General features: G+C 42.2%; 1 protein-coding gene across 1 annotated transcript in view; it reads left to right on the forward strand.

Moving 5' to 3' along the window:
- The window catches only part of LOC136572709 (uncharacterized), a 346,665-nt gene that overhangs the window by 118,685 nt on the left and 207,441 nt on the right, over positions 1–20,539 (forward strand). The window contains exons 29-34 of the mRNA XM_066573580.1: positions 944–1,009; positions 2,246–2,358; positions 3,605–3,704; positions 5,790–5,903; positions 7,916–8,047; positions 10,751–10,860. Coding sequence (XP_066429677.1) covers positions 944–1,009; positions 2,246–2,358; positions 3,605–3,704; positions 5,790–5,903; positions 7,916–8,047; positions 10,751–10,860 — 635 coding nt within the window. The remainder of the gene's footprint in view (positions 1–943; positions 1,010–2,245; positions 2,359–3,604; positions 3,705–5,789; positions 5,904–7,915; positions 8,048–10,750; positions 10,861–20,539) is intronic.

Raw genomic sequence — 20,539 nt, forward strand, 5'->3', positions numbered from 1 at the left:
TAGACTGCAAGACATAGTCCAAAAGTGTGGCTGTTTCTGTTTATCTAGCTTTTATTCCTTTCATTATTGTTTCGAATGTAAGCTTTTAAAGAGCTGGCACTAACTTCTGGATCTAACTCTTGCGTACATTCAAATAGAAAAAAATCATATGGCAACTTTTAGACTTAAAAAATGTTGTCCAAAATACTAGGATGTGCATTATATTGTTTCCAAAATACATTGTTTACGTTAACCTCATAGCAACATATACAATAGTTATAGCGTTTCATATATTGAAGAAAGAACTGTTCGCCAAGCTCAGGCCTTACCTGACCTAGATTTGGTCCATGAGAGGAAACAAAATCAACTGTTGCATTTGTGGGCAGTTTTGACCCAAATTCCTCAATTTCCTTTGTGAGCATAAAAGCTAACATGCACGGTTTTTAATATAGTAGCAGGAATTGTAGCTGTAGATAGTTACAGTTAAAAGATAAATGTTTAAATACGTTTTTTAGTTTTTCTTGCCATTACTACTTTGTGTGGTTGAATATTCAAAGTTTTGACTTTTAACACTGTAAAGAACACTTTTCTACATGCCCACTAATCTATTACAGGGGCATTGGAATGAATAGTTATTTGGTCAGTTGTTTGTATTGACCTAATATATAAGTTATATAAAATTATTTTACAGTATGTCATGTTTGTTTCAGTCAGAATTTTTATTAGAAGACAGATTTTTCATTTTCTTCATCTAGTCCAGGTATTTGAACAATGTCAATGCACCCATAAATTTAATTCGGCAACAGCTTTTTATATTTTACATTTTCAGCATGGACTATTTTCGCATAAGGTTTTGATAGATGTTTACTATTAGAGTCCAATTCCTTATACAGATACATGAATAATTTGTAATTCTAACAGATTAATTTATGGAGAAGGTAATCCTATGCTTTTTTTTTTACAGGTAAAGGACAATTTACTAAAAGAGAAACAGGACATCTTTAAGCAGGAACTTGACAAGCAAGTTAAAGTAACTGCATTTTTTAAAAATTTACATCATAACCTTTTATACTATATAAAAGGCAACGTGTATTGGCCACAACTCATATTTTCTGCTTCTAAATCTGCATGTAATGTTGACTCTGACAAGGATTTTATTGGGAATTTTTACATGGATAAATTTCACTTTAAAATTTGCATTTAGCTTGTAGATATTAATGCGAATTCCATCCCTTGATTTGAGGTGGTGAAATCCGTAATGAAAATCCACAGAAACAAAAGCAGTTCTTCAAAGATACATAATTTTGGTTTTACCTTGTAAAGTCTTTCTCTATGCTTCCTGAATGGTAACAAATTGTGAATTTCCTATAGAAATTGTACACAGTATAATGTAGAACTTTTGATATTTACTGGATGTCATAGAAGTACATTATATTGTAGAAACAGGAGGAAATAAATAAAGTAAACCCTATTGCTTTATTCTAGTCATGTATGACCAGTAGTTGATTTACGTTTAAAACATATCTCCATGAACTAAGCCCTCAGAAATAATGAGAAAGAATATTGAAAATGTTCAAAATACTATTTTTGACTCCATTACTGTTAATTCTAAATCAATTTTTCTGCTAGATTGAAAGTGAATGATTTAAACTTAAAATGTTTACATAAATTGAAGCTCCTATGCCGTTATCTGATATTTGTAGCAGGGGACCCTACCTAGCACATAGCATTTATAATAATGATCTTTTTATCTGGTGGAAGTGTCTTTGAGTCCCCTAGACCACCCGGGCCATTTGTGACTGCTACCTCTGCACCCCATATACAGTAGTTACACACATTTGCTTTGTAAAGTTAAGGCCCTTTTACATGGGTCGACAGTCTGTGAAGCGACTGAATGAGCTCTGATGTCACTGTGAAGGTCGTTAGCGTTCGTGCAGTGCTTTCACAATGAAAGTCCTGCTGGCCACTTGCAGGCTTCTCGTCTGCTTTTCGCTCCCCGCTCAGCGCTTCCTATGGGAAGCACTGTGTGGGGAGCTTTCAGACAGCGCGACAAGCTAGCGAGCTGGCGAGTGCTAACAAGGTCGTTTAAGCTGACAGAAAAGTCAGCTTAAACGACTGCTAACGACAAGGGAGTGATAGTTTTACTTTCACATGTAACGATTATCGCTCTCTTCGGCCGTTTGGACGAATTGTGAGCGATCATCATTGCGTGTAAAAGGACCTTTATTAATTTCAATTTTATTCATTCACTAATATTTCTTTGCAGAGCTTTGTCGTGGAGGTAATCCAATTTAGGAATCGCTTTGATACACAAGGTCCAGCAGCCCCTGGTGTGAAGCCAGAAGAAGCTGTGACTCGATTACATGATTTTAATGAGAAGTAAGTGTTCCTAGTAAACATTCTTGCATCTGAAAACAATGAATGAATAGTTGATTTTACACACAATGATAAATACATATTATATACAAAAGGATATTTACACTGATTGGCCACTTTAATAGAGACACCTGCCTTTTCACGATTGGAGCTTTCCTGTAAGGATATTAGATATATGACCCCTGCGTGCAGCATAAAGTCAAGTCGGCAAGTTTGCTGTGGATCAGTTTCAATGTGAATCCACATTAGAATTGATAAATCAAGCATTCTGAGCAACGTCTAATGAGGCCTGTTCATCAGCCCTAGATTAGCTGGGGCTAGGATTTATAAAACTGCACACCTTGTGGAGTTTTCTCATGCAATGGTGTCAAGAATACACTGAAAGTGATGTGATCAATGAAAAACATCCAACGAAAGGGGATCTTGCTGATCTAAACAGTTCATTGACGAAAGGTATCAGAAGAGGATGTCAAGAATTGCTTTAATGAACAGGACCCAGGTGTCAACAGTTCAGACTAGTGGAAGTGGAATAATGGTGAAGGGAATGTCTTCTTGCACACCCTTGGTCCTTTGATACCTGTGGAAGGGATGCTACAACAATTTGCTGTGATTCTGAAGGCCAGAGGAGGTTCAAAGTATTAATAAATGGGTGTCTCTAATGAAGTGGCTATTTATTAACTTTTTTTTATGTCTCTTAGTGTATAGAGGACACAAATGTAAAAAAAATATGCAAATTTAAATCATCCCAAACTTCATTAGACATTGCATGATGTTTTTCACATTTCAAGCAAGGTTTCTATCATTGCTTTAGATTGTGAAAACCATCTGCCTATCTAAAAGAATATGCGAGAACAAACGGCTGGTATAAGCAAGAATATATAAGGTGTTAAGACTGGGGTACATATTAAATACTTGGAAGTCATTTATGAACCGTGATCTATATCTTTAACTGTTACATGCTGTAGGACATTCTATTCACATCACACTTAACTTTGTAGTTATAAAATCTATTTGATACATTCCGAGGGCAATGGAATGTATGTAGTGTGGGAGTTGGAAACATAGTTCAGAGATTACAGTAAACCAGTACTGTAATTCTAACCATGCCTGTTATAGTCATTTAAAAATCAAGGCTTGCAAGTTCCTGGCGATTTCATCTTTGGAATTTTTGCTTCTATGCATTTGTTTTTACATTTGTTGATAGCATTCATGGCAAGTTGCAATATACCACAGCTTTTTTTTTTTACAGATACCAGGCATACGATGCGAAAAGGAAAACCCTGAATTCAGTGCAAAAACTTTTCAATATCATTCCAAAGAAATTCTTTGAGTTGGACAGGACTGGAAAGGTATAGTAATAGTGCTGCAGAGACTGAGTATTGGATAATCAAAACATGCCAAAAGCAGTCCAATCCTGTTCCTTTGTTATAAGACACTGTGCCTGCATCCACTTAAAGAGGGCATGAGAGGACATACATTGTGAATCTGCCTACTGTGTCAGCAGGAAGAGTAAGGAGAAGATCAGGAGAAGGCATGAAATCATGAACTGTAGCTATGACCTTTTGTCGCCATAAGCGATTACTGGCCCATATAAATGGAAAGCAAAGGAGTGCTGATTGATATGCATGTCGATCAACACTTGTTATATCAGGCTCAGAACTTGGCCCATGTAAGAGGACCAGGGGCTGGCTAGTTAATTTTAGCTTGGGGGGCAAGCATACAGCATTGGCCTATGAGTAGCAGCCCACCTGAAGGGTGGAAACATATGGCGCAGCTGTCTGTACCCAGCCAAACAAGGCCACACAGTACTGGTAAAATTGTGTGGCCATTGGTCACCATGGTTGGGCATGGCTTTGTCGTGTATGGCCAGCCGCACCATATCCTTCCACCCCTAACCTGTTTAATAATTAACACACATCACCAGAACCAAGCTTATTACATCAAAACAGCATTGGATCCAAGATCATATCATAAATACAGCCTCAGAACCAAGCTCATAAAATAAATGCAGTTCCAGACCAAGGTCATAACATAAACAGAGCATCAGAACCAAGCTGATTATATGAATACAGAACTATATTCCTTTTCTATATGGCCAGTTTCAAATGAGTATATTATGGGTGTATTTTTAAGATGAGTGTCCCAACCTGACTGCAGTCTACTGACTACTGACCTGAAGTAACAGCAGAATAGGGATCTATGAAGTGAGTGTGCTGAAAGTAGAAGCAAGGGTGTATAAAGAACCGATAGGGCATGGGGCTGCATATTAAAATTCAGTGTATATATATATATATATACTATAAAACAACTTTTAGAAATCGACATACTAAAGTACTGAGCAGTGACCCAGCTTAAATATTCCTCTAAGTTACCGTACGATGTACTGAGAACTCATTTCTACCCAGTGATACTAAGTACAGTGCATTACCTTCAGTGGTCACAGGTAATATTCTGTTATGCATCGTCAATATTGGTTTTTCCTCTTTCTGGACCAAAACCACCACTGAAATGACTTTCATGACTTATATCTGCACACTCTCTCAATCTGTTGCTGCAACCCCTATGTAAAGGGAGCCTGTCACCTGCATAAATTACCATAAACTAACTTATAGTGCTGTTAAACGAGGTAACAGGGAAATGGGTACTATATTTTTTATACTCAATCACTTGCTGGTTCTTGCAGTGCCCATTGCTGAATTCTGCACTCCGGACGAAAATCTGACTCTTCAGAGTCCCGTGTACATACTCTCCCATACAAGTCTATGGGAGATTGCATGCTAAGGACTCTTAAAAGACACAGATTTTTTTCTGGTGCATGGACTTCAATGGCAGGCTCTGCAGGAACCAGGGAGCAGATGAGTATAAAAAATACATCTCCCGGCAATATGTTACCTCCCCTAATCGCACCATAAGTTAGTTTATGGTGCTTTAGGCAGGTAAAGGGTTCCCTTTAATTCCTCCTTGCTCCCATTCTCGCTGTGGCCCCACTAAGTAACAATGCTCACTGTGTCCCCCACTTTGAAATCAATGTGAGCTATGCTTACTATTGCACCAATGTGGACAGAGCTGTCAACATGCAGCCCGTTGCAGTGAGTGTGGGGGCTGTGTGTGGGTTCCCAAGTGGTGTAACCTGCCATTCAACTATTGATGACGTATCCTGAGGATGTCATCAATAATGCAAGGGATTAAATCCCCAGATACCTTTTCAAGCAGAAAGCCTATCCTTTCAATTGTGCCATGCCAAAGTAAAGTCAGAAAAGAGAAAGTTGAGCACTCACCTGGATCTGTCAGAAGACATATGGATATTCACACATCTCATACACAGGATATTTTTCCATATATTCTTTAAGCTTTTATGCAATAAATTATTATTCTTACCAGTAATTAATATTTGAAGCATGTGTGTGCTTACAAATGTTTATTTGTTATTTTAGGATTTGGAGCTACTGGGGACACTTTATATCCTGTTCCAGAAGTTCATTGAATTTGACCAGCGATTCCGAAATACACTTTGGGCAGATGTAGACCTTAAAATAAATAATCAGGAGGTGTGCTTACATTACTGATGTAGTTTACAATGTTCCACTTCTATCTCATGCAAGATCCCAAAAGAAATTTTTAAGTGTAATTGTAGTGTTATAACAATGGGGCAGAAGTGCTCATCGGAGCGCTGTGCCTCTTCTGTTTTGATCGGCTCTGCCCTCCTTCCCAGGCGAGTGGTGGACAATCTCATAAACTTTCTATAAGCTTGTACACTGGCTCATTAATAAGTTAAACTACAGGATTCACGAATGTGAAATAATAGCATAATTAATTAGTCAAAATTATTGCAGACTGAAATTTATTACCTTTATGTTATGGATAGGGCAAATTTGAGCAAATCCTGGGGCCCCGATTATGACTCCTTAGAGTCGTTTTTCCACTCAACTCAAACTCTATAGAACCGACTGAAACACCTAAGCTCTGTGGTTAGTTGTCTCGTTCAGTTTTCTAGATTTTAAATGGAGAGACAGCATATATGCTCAAAAAGAAAATTCATCCTCACCTCACTCCTCTTCACCATGGTCATATGCTGAGAAAAAACGGGATCTCGGACCTCTGTTCTGGTGATTTGTTGGGGGCTCACAGTGGTTGTATATTTATCACTTATCATGTTGATGAGTGGTTAAGGTATCTTGTCCAAAAAAAAAATTGTTTACGCCCTTATTCGCATAATTCATTTGGATTGCGTTTTTTGCAGAACTGTGACTCAACCAGAATATGTGAATAAGCCTTCACCCTGCAGAGTCACCATTTTGATATTTAAGAAAATTAAATTAAATTACCATTGCCCACTAGCTATGGTGTGAGCCAAACAAATCCCAGTATCCTGATCATATAAAAGAATTTTCTGAGACTTAAGGCCCTTTAAGACAGCCTAAATGTTGGGCACAAATATTTCCATGAACATTTGTTTGCCCAACGATCAGACTGTTTCGTAGGGCCAACAAAAAAGCAAACTCTAACTTAGTAGCTGATCTTTGATTTTCAATGAGCATAAAAACGCCTGCTAATTGGCTATACATCTCTGGCTATGGGGATACATGATTGTACTAAAGTGTAATGTGCGCCAATCAACATGCTTTTTGATTGATGTTGGGGTACATCGGGACGAGAATCAGCCTATGTAAAAAAACCTTTAGATAATGATCACTTATCCCTAGGAAAGGTCATCAATATTGAATCAATGGGGAATCAACTCCCAGCAACCCCATTGACCAGCTAACCTGTGACAATGTACAATGTTGTACCTGGTAGACTCGAAAAAGGCTGAAACATTCACTCGAGTGTCATGGCATGTTCAAACAAGCAGAGATCCCGGGAGTCGGACCCCATTGATGGCTCACTGATATTGATGACCTAACCTAAGGATAGGTTCTTGGTAGTTATATCTTGGAAAACCCCTTTAAAATTGTAATATGGAAGTGGGAGTGGGGGGGGGGTTGAATTTAAAGTTACACTTGAACACTTCAGGTGCTGTTATTACATATATTTTTAAATTTAACCATCATTTGTCTATTTTAGAAATGCCTTTTTGTGTCTTTCATAAAGCTATCATTTTGCTTATCCCTTAACAAGTATGCGACTAATGTCTTGTTTACACTGGGCTGATGTCCTAAAATGAAAGGCTCTAACATGTATCTCAACCATTTAGTAATAGGATGAAGGTTTAAGCAAAGGGTTAATTCTGCAAACATGTCTGAAAGCTTATTGACATCTGCACTAATAACAATAAGAAACCATCTCCTAAAAGCAAATCTCAAGGGCAGTCATCTCGTAAATGTTTGAATAATTTATTCTTCAGCCAGTCATTTCAAACTAATGCACTAACACAAACATCCCATTAGAAACTATTTTAGAAGTTTCCACCCCCTCCATCTTGTTCAGCATCCCTAGCTGTATATAATAAAAGCCATCATTAGTTTCTTCTTGCACATATTTACCCAGACTTCTTTGAAATGTAGTGTTTGTATATTGTACTAAACTCTTAATCGTTACTGTAGCTGTGTTTCCTCTGTAGATTGAGCAATATTCTTCCGAGTGCCAGATTTGGAATGATAAATTGAAGGACTGGGATGCATACAATGAAATGGCTCGAGATATCAAATTTTATGAAGCTGTCTTTCCTATTCTACATGAATTAAAATCTAAGGTACTGTAACTATACAACAGACGCCTGTCATTGACATTAAACTGGGAAGGCACAGCGAAGAGCAATTTTTTTTATGTCTATTGGGTTAATGTCTGCTTTTACCTAGTTTGCTGCCAATGATTCTGACTGCTTCATAGTCAGTGGCGAAAATGCACAATCATTCCACTACATTCCAAAAGTATTTGTGACCAGTGAGACATAGGGGCATATAACCCCACAGGTTGCCCTGGAATCCAGCAACAATGTAATGTCCATAAGGCCTCATTCACACAAGCACTGTTTTAGCGCAGTATAGGTGCACAAAAAAATTGCGTGAACAGGTAGCTAGCTACTCACTGGAGCAGCTGCACTTAAAAGAGCGCAGATGTTCCCGGAGGAGAGAGAGACAAAAGAAGCCCCGCAGGGCTTCAGGATTTCCCCATAGCAGGGAGAGAGAGAGCAGGGCTATGGGGGCTTAACCCATAGCCTCACTCTGTCTCTCCCTGCTATGGGTTAATCCCCCATAGCTCCGCTCTCTCTCCCTGCTATGGGGGATTAACTCATAGCCCCACTCGCTCTCTCTCCCCCTGCTCTGTAGTTTCCCGAAGAATATCCCCATGGCGCAGAGAGGGGGCAGGGCTAGAGAGAAGGCGAGACTATAGGGCTTCTCACTGAGATTCCCTATAGCAAATATAAAGGGGCAGGGCAAGAGGGTGGATCCTTCTAAGTCCGCCCCTTCCTCCCACGCCCTCGGGGAAGCCCTGTAACCATTCCTCCCTCTCTTTCCCCGTTATAGGGGAAATCCTTTAGGGAGTGAGGTGTAGGGAAGCCCCTACTGCCCCCACTGCTGGGAAATTGCTAAGCAGCAGGTCTGGAGGAATACCCCGCTGCTTACAACGGGACATTTAAAATATGCTGCCCAAATGCACATTTTAAATGTTCCATTGTAAATTCCTGTTAGTGGGAATTAAGGGAACCCTTGGGGAGATGAACAGAACCTTCGGGGCTTCCCCTCATCCCTACAGGGACTAGCAGGAGTTTACAGCGGAGCATTTAAAATGTGCTTCTGTGCAGCACATTTTAAATGTTTCGCTGTAAGTAGCAGGGTATTCCCTCAGTCGGCAGAAATCTTCTTTTCCTTTTCCTTTCCATAGACTCCTGCTCCCATAGGAGTCTATCTAAACTCATATGCAGCTCGCACCAAAGATTGGTCAGGTTCTATCTTTTCTTGCAGTACAGACCTTAGATTGCGGCATTGTAGCCATGTATGTCCTATCTTTTGAAGGTGTGAGTATTTAGCGCTTCTAAAATTTCTTCAGGTGAACGCTTCTATAGGAAACCATTGGTTCTTATAGAAGCGCTCTTTGCACGCACCTCTAATGTGCTAAAACAGTGCTCGTGTGACCGAGTCCTAAGGGTGCATTCACATGCACAGTTGCTGATTTGCTACAGATTTGGCTGCAGATCTGCAGCAGATTTCACCCCTCCAATTAGAATTCAATTGAAAAGTTAAAATCTTCTGTAGATCTGCACCAAAAGCTGCAGCAAATCAGTGACATGTGACCACACCATTAGAGCTTCATCTAACAGCCAATTCCTGGATTAATTAGATTAATCATGCTGCTATTTATTTGCTCAGGTTTACTGTTTCTCTGAAATAAGTGGCAGCAGAAATTTTTATCCCAGAATTCTCGAAAGTCTTTGCCCTGGTTAAGGCTGCCTGTCCATGGGCGAGGCGGAATATCGCAAGCGATATTCCACCATGGGGGAGCAGGGGGGAGAAATGACAGGTCTCCGCGGTGAGCTTATCTGATAGATAGACTTACTGCTGAGAATCGCGGCAGTCGCAGCATGCCACGATTTGAATCCCGCGAGCAGAGAATCGCTATGATTCTCCGCTCGTGGATGGGGGGCTGTGCTTTCCATAGTTAAGTCTATGGAAAGCGTTCACTGCGTTACCCACGACTAGATTATCGCCGCAGATAACGCAGTGACATATCGCCTGTGAACAGGAGGCCTTAAGCTTATTGACACCTTGAGTGGATATTTTTTCCTTTGTTAAATGCATGTATTTTCTGCTCAATGGGGCTCTACCTAAACACATGGTCTGATGTGTGTGGTATCCAGCCCTTCTTAATTTACTGTTCAGCTCCTAGGATGGAGACAAACATCTGAATCACACAGCGCAGATACAAACGAGTCATAAACCGTCAGTCTCGCTCGCTGATGCATTTGATCTGTACACAGTCATATATAAAAGCTGCATAACACAAACGGTGCAACATTTTAAACAAAACCATATTGCAAGAATGATTTTCAGCCCAAAATACATCAAAAAATGTCCCCAAAGGTGTCCAGTATTTAAAGTGTACTTCTTAAACTTCTGACAGTTTACATAGGGGGAGGTTCATAAGTTCGGATCTTCATTAGCTGGTAAAACAAACGGGCCCCAGCACTCTTCCATTTGCTTTTTCGAAACTAATCTTGACTGATTTCATATGGACTTCATTAAGACTTTAATGGACCTAAAATAATGTATTTAACATGATGAAAAGGTTTAAAACGAAGGCTACAAATGATATCGCTTTCTTGAGTAAGATTTTTTGTCATATTGTGAAATCTAGATATAATCTTCTAAACGTTTGGCAATAGTAAATTACAACATATACGCATTTAACAACTTTTTCATTTAATTGTAACTGACATGAAAATGTATCTTTGTAGGAAATTCGGAATCGTCACTGGCTTCAAGTCATGTCTTTAACTGGAAGCTCATTCCCACTTGAAGCTAACGTCTTTAAAGTGTTTCACCTTCTGGACATTGGGCTATTAAAGTATGTGAAACAGTAAATCAAGAATTCTGAATAATAGTATATCTTCTACGGTACTTTAAATATCTATAAATGTTTGCAGTAATTCTACTTGTAAAAAAACAAACTGAAATTAGGCCTTCTGTATAACAATGGTTCTTAATAGGACCATGACTATGTCTACATGGCACATCATATTGTATTTTGAGCATAGAGGTAAAGGTTTCCAGTAGGCTTCTGTGGTGAAAAATATGGACATATACTAATTATTATGTCATATTTTCCCTATCTTGACATGCTGTCAGTTGATGATAGCTAAGATAAACACAAGATTTTAATCTTTTTGGTTCAAAAGATTTTTATTGACAAATTTTTCATAACAGTATTTTTAAACATGAGCTCGCTTCAATGTTGGCCGATATTATTAAACTCTAGGAGCTCCATGACAACCTTCAAGAATACACTGTGTGGTAAAATACAAAACATCGAAAACAAAAACAGTCAAGTGGAAAGACAAGTAAACCATAAGACAATACAGTCGGACACAAGGATATAGGGTATGAACCCTGAGACAGGGGGGTGGGGGGGTTGGGGTATCTGAGTGAGCCCCATTGTGATTAGCGCTCAGTTCAAGCATCTTTCGGTGTTACCCGGGCCACTTCTTAAAGCTGCCCAGATTCTACCTATCCCTTGAATCTTTCCGAGGACCGAAAAGAAATCCAAGCCTGCCAAGTACTATAGAACTCCTTGTATCATTCTCTCCCATTCTCAGTTCATCAAAGCACAGAAGTTCATTAAGCTCCTCTGTCCACATCGTTTTTGTGGGAGGCGCTGTGGACTTCCAGAGTCTAGGGATAATTCTCCTCATGGCGAGGATGAAAAATCTCAGAATCCCCTTTTCAAGTTTTTTGACTGGTTCCAGGAGGATTGAGAGCAGAACCATCTCCATTGTTAATTTCACCTGTGCCATACAGATAGAATTATAGACCTCTATCACTTCCTTCCATAGGGCCGCCACTGCTGAACAGCTTCACCAGATGTGTGACATATTCCCCCTGTTGTTGTTTCAACGCCAACAAGTGGGGGAGGTCTGGGGGAAAAGTTTGTGTAATTGATCTGGTGTCCTATACCACTGGGATAGGATTTGAAAATTTAAGTCCTGGGCTTTGCAGGCCATTGATAGTTTATGACACAAGATCCAGGCTCTCTCCCAATCCTCTTGCGGGAGACTCTTTCCGATTTCCCTCTTCCATGCCTCCACATATGGTGGTGTACAGACCTCCGACTCCCAATCTAGCATCAATTTGTATACCGTTGAAATCATATGTCTCTGTGAGGTTGTGGACATGCAAATATGCTCAAATGGTGTTAGAAGACTAATAAGATTCACCCGGGGGGCTAGGGATCCCACTAGATTTTAATCTTTTAAACATATCCTTTCTCATTCATATTGGCAGCATGCATTTACCTCCCAGCTATTCAATTTATATATCTGAGAATATGAGATTTTCAGTTGTGGGAACTTGATTCGCTTTCACAACTCAAAACTCCAATTATCACAGAACCACATCACTATGGACCCAAACAACTGCAACAGAAATTATGTTTCTTCCTCAAAATTATTACCTCTTGCACACATTAACCTTCTCCATACAGGTGCTCCCCGACTTGCGAACAGGTTCCGTTCCGGGAGCCCGTTCGCAAGTCCGTTTTGTTCGCAAGTCGAACAAATGGTAGTATGGAGGGGATCGCGGGTGGATCCTGCTCCATACAACGTCGGGAGCAGGCTGTTCTTACAGCGGGCACCCGGCGGCAGCAGTTCCGACGTGCCACGCCGCTTGTCAGAACTGTTAACACTTTAAATACCGCTCTGACAGCGGTATTTAAAGTGTTAACAGTTCTGACGAGCGGCGCAGCTCGTCAGAACTGCTGCCGCCGGGTGCCCCCGCTGTAAGAAACAGCCTGCACCCGACGTTCAGGGGGCCCGTACAGCGTCCCACGATGAGATCGTGGGACGCTGTGTGGTTGCTAGGCAGCCGGGGACTCCTGAAAGGCCCCAGGGCTGCCTATGCAGAGTGCCTATCAAGCGCACGGCTTGCTAGGCGCTCTGCATAGACAGCCCTGGGGCCTTTCAGAAGGCCCCCGGCTGCCCAGCAACCGCGATGTGACCGGACAGGCTTCTATCAGGCTTGATAGAAGCTTGTCCGGTCCCTGCACAGCATGATGTAATGCCATAGCATTACATCATACTGTGCTGTACAGATAGTTCGTATCTAGCGAAATTCGTAACTCGAATGTTCGCAAGTCGGGGACTATCTGTATTTACAGATTTGATAGTATAGTACCAAGGTTGTTCACTCTTTACCAAAAATTCTAGTAGCACTTTAATCAGCTAAATTGAAGAAAATGCTTGTAAGGAGCGCAACATAGTGGTTGCAGACTGCTTTTTTGGTCCCTTCACTGTAACAGATCTTATTAATAATTACTGCATCTGACAGTAACACAACATGTGAGCTACCGAGGAAAGCTCTGCCTAGTGCAAGAGAACAGTGGCACTGTTGGGATAATTTACGTCAGACAATGTGGGGTTATGGGTGGAATTTCTTCTCATGGGCATCTGTAGTAGGCAGTTTTGAGGATGTCCGTTGTTGGCATTGGCATATTTAGCAGTCGCCTTTCCTAGGTACTAACTGCAGCTCCCAGTACCTAGATACCCCCATAACGTATAGCAGAGCTGAATAATGTAACAACTGGAATATTGCAAGAATAATAGATATGCAGCAATGCAATGGAAAACACAAATACAAAACTAGGGACTTGCCAATAGATGACAGGGGCAGAAGGTGATGATATTGACAATAAAGAACCTTCTTCTGTGTTGGTGATGAAACCTTCTTTCATATAAATGTAGAGAATTCCCTCTTGTTACCGGCGCAGTCCTGGGTATAAACAGATCATGGCAGAGATCCGTGTATTGTCCCCTAATGTATTTATACATACCGGTAGTTATTTGATCGCCCCTTAACTGTCTTTTTTTCAAGGTTGATAATCCCAACTTTGATAGCATCTCTGGGTATTCTAGTCCTCCCATTCCGTTTATTAATTTAGTTGCCCTTCTTTTAACCCCTTCAAGCACTGCAACATCTTTCCTGAGCACTGGTGTCCAGAACTGTGCGCAGTATTCCATGTGGGGCCTGACAAGTGCCTTATATAGTGGAAGAATAATGTTCTCATCTCTCGCCCCTATGCCTCTTTTAATGCACCCGGAGACTTTATTTGCTTTTGCAGCAGCTGACTGACATTGATTGCTTCAGTTAAATCTACAGTCCACTAGTACCCCAGGTCTTTTTCCATATCACTTTACCCTAGCAGTACCCCATTTAGTGTGCATTGGTGACATCCATTTCTCCTGCCCATGTGCATAACCTTACATTTATCAACATTGAACTTCATTTGTCATTTTTCTACCCAAGCCCCCAACTTATCTAGGTCCTTTTGTAGCCATACATTGTCCTTTATTGTATTGTCTTGTATAATTGTGTATCATCTGCAAATATTGATATTTTACTGCACAGTCCCTCTTTCAGGTCATTGATAAATATATTGAACAGAATGGGGCCTTATACTTAACCCTGTGGCACCCCACTAGCAACCGTGGCCCAATCAGAGTACGATCCATTTATTATTACCCTTTGTTTTCTATCTCTGAGCCAGTTCTTTACCCAGATACACACGTTTTCGCCCAGTCCGAGTTGTCTCTTTTTATATATCAGCCTATTATGTGGTACGGTGTCAAATGCATTAGAGAAATCCAGATATACAAGATCAATAGACTCTCTCAGGTCCAGCCTAGAACTTACTTTATCGTAGAAGCTGATCAAATTGGTCTGACATGATCGACCCCTCATGAACCCATGCTGATGAGGGGTTATACTGTTGTTTTCCTTGAGGTATTCTAGGATGGCATCTCTCATAAAACCCTCAAATATTTTTCCAATTATTGATGTGAGACTTACTGGCCTGTAGCTACCAGGCTCTCTTTTCGACCCCTTTTTGTATATTGGAACCACATTGGCAATGTACCAATCCAATGGTACAACCCATGTCTTTATAGTGTAAATATAAGAAATAGCAGTCTAGCTATCATGTTCCCTTAGAACCCTTGGGTATATTTCATCTGGGCCTGGCGATTTATCGATTTTAATCCTCTTTAACTGGTTTTGCACTTCCTCCTGTGTTAGGCACGCAATATTTAATGGGGGGTTCGTTTTATTCCCCTGCATCTCGTGTGACATTTCTTTCTCATTGCTGAATACACTTGAAAAGAAACTATTTAATAGATTTGCTTTCCCCCAATCATCTTCTATGGTTTCTCCTGCATTATTTTTTAAAAGGCCAGTGCTTTTAGTGCAAATCCTTTTACTGTTATATAATTGAATAGTTTAGTGTTATTTTTGCTCTCTTTGGCAATCAATCTTTCTGCCTCCTCCTTAGCAATTTTGAACTTTTCTTTACATATTTTGGTTTTTTTTTCCCGGGATGATTTTAACGCTTCTTCACTGCCTTCTTGTTTTAGTAGGTTAAACACTTTCTTTTTTCCACTTATTGCCCCTCTCACAGGCTTGTCGAGCCACATTGGTTTCCTTCTACTTGTAGTTCTTTTATTTTTAAAGGGTTTGAACTGCTCACATTAGGTAATTAGGATGTTTTTAAACTTCTCCCATTTGTCGCCTGTGCTTTTTTTATTTTTGAGGACGCTGTCCCAATTAATGTTACCGATAATAGCTCTAAGCTGATGAAATTTTGCTTTACTAAAGTTTAGTATTTTTGTCACACCCTGATAGGGCTTCTTCTTGAATGACAGCTGGAAATTAATTATATTGTGGTCACTATTTCCCAAGTGTCCCTCAACCTGCACCCCAATTATTCGGTCCGATTTGTTAGTTAATACTAAGTCCAGAGTGGCCCTCCCTCTGGTTGGCTCCTGTACAAGTTGGAAAAGGTAGTTGTCTTTTAATTGTTCTCAAGAACTTATCAACCTTGTGAGATTTGCAGGTTTTGTCTTCCCATATTATATCTGGATAATTAAAGTCCCCCATAATAATTACTTCATTGAGGTTTGACACCTCTTCTATTTGCCTTAATAATAAGGTTTCCATTTCTTCTGTTACTTTTGGTGGCCTATAGAAAACCCGAAAATGAGGATTTTGTTGCTTTTTTTCTCCCTGTATTTCTTCCCACAGAGATTCCACGCTTTTATCTCCTGCACCTATATCTTCTCATACCCTCAGCATTAGGTAGGATTTAACGTACAGACACACCCCTCCAGCTATCTGTTCCCTACGGTCTCGTCTGAAGAGATTATAACCCTGTAAATTCACCGCCCAATCGCACTTATCATTAAGCCATATTTCCATTATTCCCACTATATCGTAATTTTCATCAGTCATTCTCTCTTCAAGCTCACCCACTTTACCGATCAGACTTCTTGCACTTGTTGCCATACAATTTATACGGTTGTTGTTCTTTATATTCATTATCCTACTAATGGTACTATTAGCTATTCTGTCATTTCTAACTGTACTAACCCCACCCCCTGCTCGACCCCCATTCCCATTACTCGGTCCCAGGTCGCTATCTACACTATCTACACCCCTGTTTCTCTTTTTGCCCTCCCCCCAGTCCCTAGTTTAAACACTCCTCCTGCCTTCTAGCCATCTTCTCCCCCAGCACAGCTGCATCCTCCACATTAACATGCAGCCTGTCCCTACGGTAGAGCCTGTAGCCAACAGCAAAGTCAGACCAGTTCTCCAGAAACCCAAACCCCTCCTTCTTACACCAACTCTAGAGCCACTTGTTTACTTCCCTAGATACAATATAACGATCCGCGCCACCACACAGTACTTAGCAATGGGTTAACTCACCTGGTGCATAGCGAGGTTCCCGTGGCAATACAGGGACACCCCGCTTGCACCTGTGGTCCTGCTTTGCTTGTAATAAATGAAGATCCTCAGATATCCTTCGGATTGAAGGAGGGCAGCAGGAAGAAAAGACCCCCAAAAGGAGGAAGTACTCCAGTGAGTTAATAGCCAAAGTCCAAAGAAAAAAAGATTTCCTCCACGCTCTTGTTGTGGATCTTTTGCCCAAAAAGAATCAGCTGTCATACCAGACAGTCTTTTTCGCAGGATAAATTTATTCAAATTTTCCAAACAATCTTGTAGCAGTGAATTACAAACAAGAAAAACTCTCTTGCAGCAGTAAAAATGAAACGCTCTTTTAAAACGCCGAAACGCGTTGCATTTTTACCGCTGCAAGAGAGTTTTTCTTGTTTGCAATTCACTGCTACAAGATTGTTTTACTTGTTTGGAAAATTTGAATAAATTTATCCTGCGAAAAAGACTGTCTGGTATGACAGCTGATTCTTTTTGGGCAAAAGATCCACAGCCAGAGCGTGGAGGAAATCTTTTTTTCTTTGGACTTTGTTTACTTCCCTGAGAAAACCACCCTGGAGATCCTCGCCCTAAGCTTGGATCCTAGATCCCTGAAATTGCTTTTGAGGGCCCTCCATTGACCTCTAATTTGTTCATTGGTGCCAATGTGCACCATGGCCGCTGGATCCTCACCAGCCCCTCCCAGTAATCTGTCAATCTGATCCACGATGTGTCTAACTCGAAAGCCAGGAAAACAACACACCATTCGACGATCCAGGTCTTTGTGGCAGATTGCTCTATCTATCCCCTTTATAATTGAGTCCCCCAACACTAGGACCTAAAAAAATATATTGTGCCGGGTCAATTTGAGAATGCATGTTTATGGGGTGTTGGAGGAAGCTAGCTGCTAGCTAAACTAAGCTAAAGAAACATCGTTGTCACATAGTATTATAAAATTTTGTTGTCCTAGACCAGTGATGGCGAACCTTTTAGAGACCGAGTGCCCAAACTGCAACCCAAAACCAACTTATGTATCGCAAAGTGCCAACACGTCAGGGAGCAGGGCTTATCATGACATGATTTTACCCCCGTCGTTCTAAAAAGGACAGGGCTGCTTCAAAGTAGACAGGGTGCAGATTCTGACTGCTTTTTGGATGTGGAAAATTCTGCAGCATTTCCGCATCCAAAAAGTTGTCAAAATCTGCACCCTGTCTATTTTGAAACAGCCCTGCCAGTTTCTGCCGCATGTAAACATACCCCAGTGGTAATAGTGGCCCTCCTAGCGATAATAGTGACCCCCCCCAGTGGTAATAGTGACATACCCCAGCGGTCCCCCAGCAGTAATAATGCCCGCTTCCCCCCCAGCGGTTCCCACAGCAGTCATATTACCCCCCCAGTGGTCCACCAACAGTCACAATGCCACCCCCAGCTGTCTGCCAGCAATAATGCCCCCCCCAGCGGTCCCCTCAGCAGTCATAATGCCTTCCCCCCCCCCCAGCAGTCATAATGCCTTCCCCCCCAGCAGTCCCCCAGCAGTCATAATGCCTTCCCCCCAGCGATTCCCCCAGCAGTCCTAATGCCTCCCCCCAGCAGTTCCCCCAGCAGTCCTAATGCCTCCCCCCCAGCGATTCTCCCAGCAGTCCTAATGCCTCCCCCCAGCGATTCTCCCAGCAGTCATGCCTCCCCTCCCCCGCTAGCGATTCTCCCAGCAGTCATAATGCCTCCCCTCCCCCCCAGCGATTCTCCCAGCAGTCATAATGCTTCGCCTCCCCCCCAGCGATTCTCCTAACAGTCATAATGCTTCCCCCCCAGCGATTCTCCGAACAGTCATAATGCTTTCCCCCCCCCAGCGATTCTCCCAGCAGTCAGAATGCCCCCCTCCCCCCCAGCAATTTTCCCAGCAGTCAGAATGCCCCCCCCCCCAGCGATTTTCCCAGCAGTCAGAATGCCCCCCCTCCCCCCCCAGCGATTTTCCCAGCAGTCAGAATGCCCCCCCCCCCCCAGCGATTTTCTCAGCAGTCAGAATGCCCCCCTCCCCCCCCCCCAACGATTTTCCCAGCAGTCAGAATGGTGAGTGGTGAGCGGCCGATGGCGGCGCGTGCCAGCAGGGAGGGCTCTGCGTGCCGCCTCTGGCACGTGTGCCATAGGTTCGCCACCACTGTCCTAGACCATACCTTAAACATGTCTGAGGCCCCCTGCATACTGCAAAGCCAAATTTTGCATGCGGAATCCCGCAGTGGTGTCCATGCGTACCTGGTTAGTTGTTTTTTTTCTTCTGTAGTGCGGATAGTTCGCATGGTTTGCCATCGGACATGCACAGTACAGATTAAAAAAAATAAAAACTACGGCTTTTCCCACATCATTGCCTAGCGATAATGCGGAATCCGTGACATCTCCGCAATGTGATTGTGGAAGCGCTGTGGTTCGGATGTCTTCCATTGACTTCAATGGAAGCCGTTCATGCAGAATCCGCAAAAGAATGTAGCATGCTGTGATTTTTTCCTCTGCTTGCAGAAACTGCAATTGGTTTCTGCAAGTGGGAAGGAAGAATCGATTTCCCCATAGCATGCTATTGGCGCTATTTGCTGCGGATCCACAGTGCGGACGGCCGTCGCGGATTCCACAGCAAATATCCATCCGTGGGCATGAGCCCTTATCTGTAACAATTAGAGATGAGCGAACACCAAAATGCTCGGGTGCTCGTTACTCGGCACGAAATTTTCGCAATGCTCGAGGGTTCGTTTCGAGTAACGAACCCCATTGAAGTCAATGGGCGACCGGAGCATTTTTGTATTTCGCCGATGCTCGCTAAGGTTTTCATGTGTGAAAATCTGGGCAATTCAAGAAAGTGATGGGAACGACACAGCAACGGATAGGGCAGGCGAGGGGCTACATGTTGGGCTGCATCTCAAGTTCACAGGTCCCACTATTAAGCCACAATAGCGGCAAGAGTGCCCCCCCCCCGCACTGTCAGCGTAAAGATCGTTCTCCTCTGGCACAGCTGTAACAGCTGTAGCAGAGAAGAACGATGTTAGCCCATTGAATTCAATGGAACCAGCAATACAGCAGGTTCCATGAATGCAATGGGCTGTCGGCGATCGCAGGATGAATGGTCGGGAAGGGGTTAAATATATAACCCCTTCCCTGCAATTCATCCAGAAATGTGATACACTAAAAATATATACCGGCGTATAAGGCGACGGGGCGTATAAGATGACCCCCCAACTGTCACCTTATACGCCGGCAATACAGTGGAGCAAAGAATAAAAAGCATTACTTACTTCTTCAGACGATCTGCGCCGCCCCTGCAGACTGTCACTCCTTCCTGGTCCACGGACTAAAGCTTTCTCTATGAAAGGCTTGAAATCCCCGCCTCCAGAAACACAGCCAATCACAGCAATTCAATGACATCACTGTCATTGGCTGTGATTGGCTGAAGGCACGTGTGTTTCTGGAGGCGTGGATTTAAAGCCTTTCGTAGAGAAAGCAATGCTCTGCCGGGAACCAGGAGGGAGCGACAGCCTGCAGGAGCACCGCAGAACACCAGGAAGGAGTGACAGTCTACAGGAGCGGCGCAGATCGTCTGAAGAAGTGAGTAATGCTTTTTATTCTTTGCTCCACTGTATTGCCGGCGTATAAGGTGACAGTTGGGGGGTCGTCTTATACGCCCCGTCGCCTTATACGCCGGTATATATTTTTAGTGTATCACATTTCTGGATGAATTGCAGGGAAGGGGTTATATATTTAACCCCTTCCCGACCATTCATCCTGCG

Source organism: Eleutherodactylus coqui, chromosome 1 (assembly GCF_035609145.1).
Source record: "Eleutherodactylus coqui strain aEleCoq1 chromosome 1, aEleCoq1.hap1, whole genome shotgun sequence".
Lineage (NCBI taxonomy): Eukaryota > Metazoa > Chordata > Amphibia > Anura > Eleutherodactylidae > Eleutherodactylus > Eleutherodactylus coqui.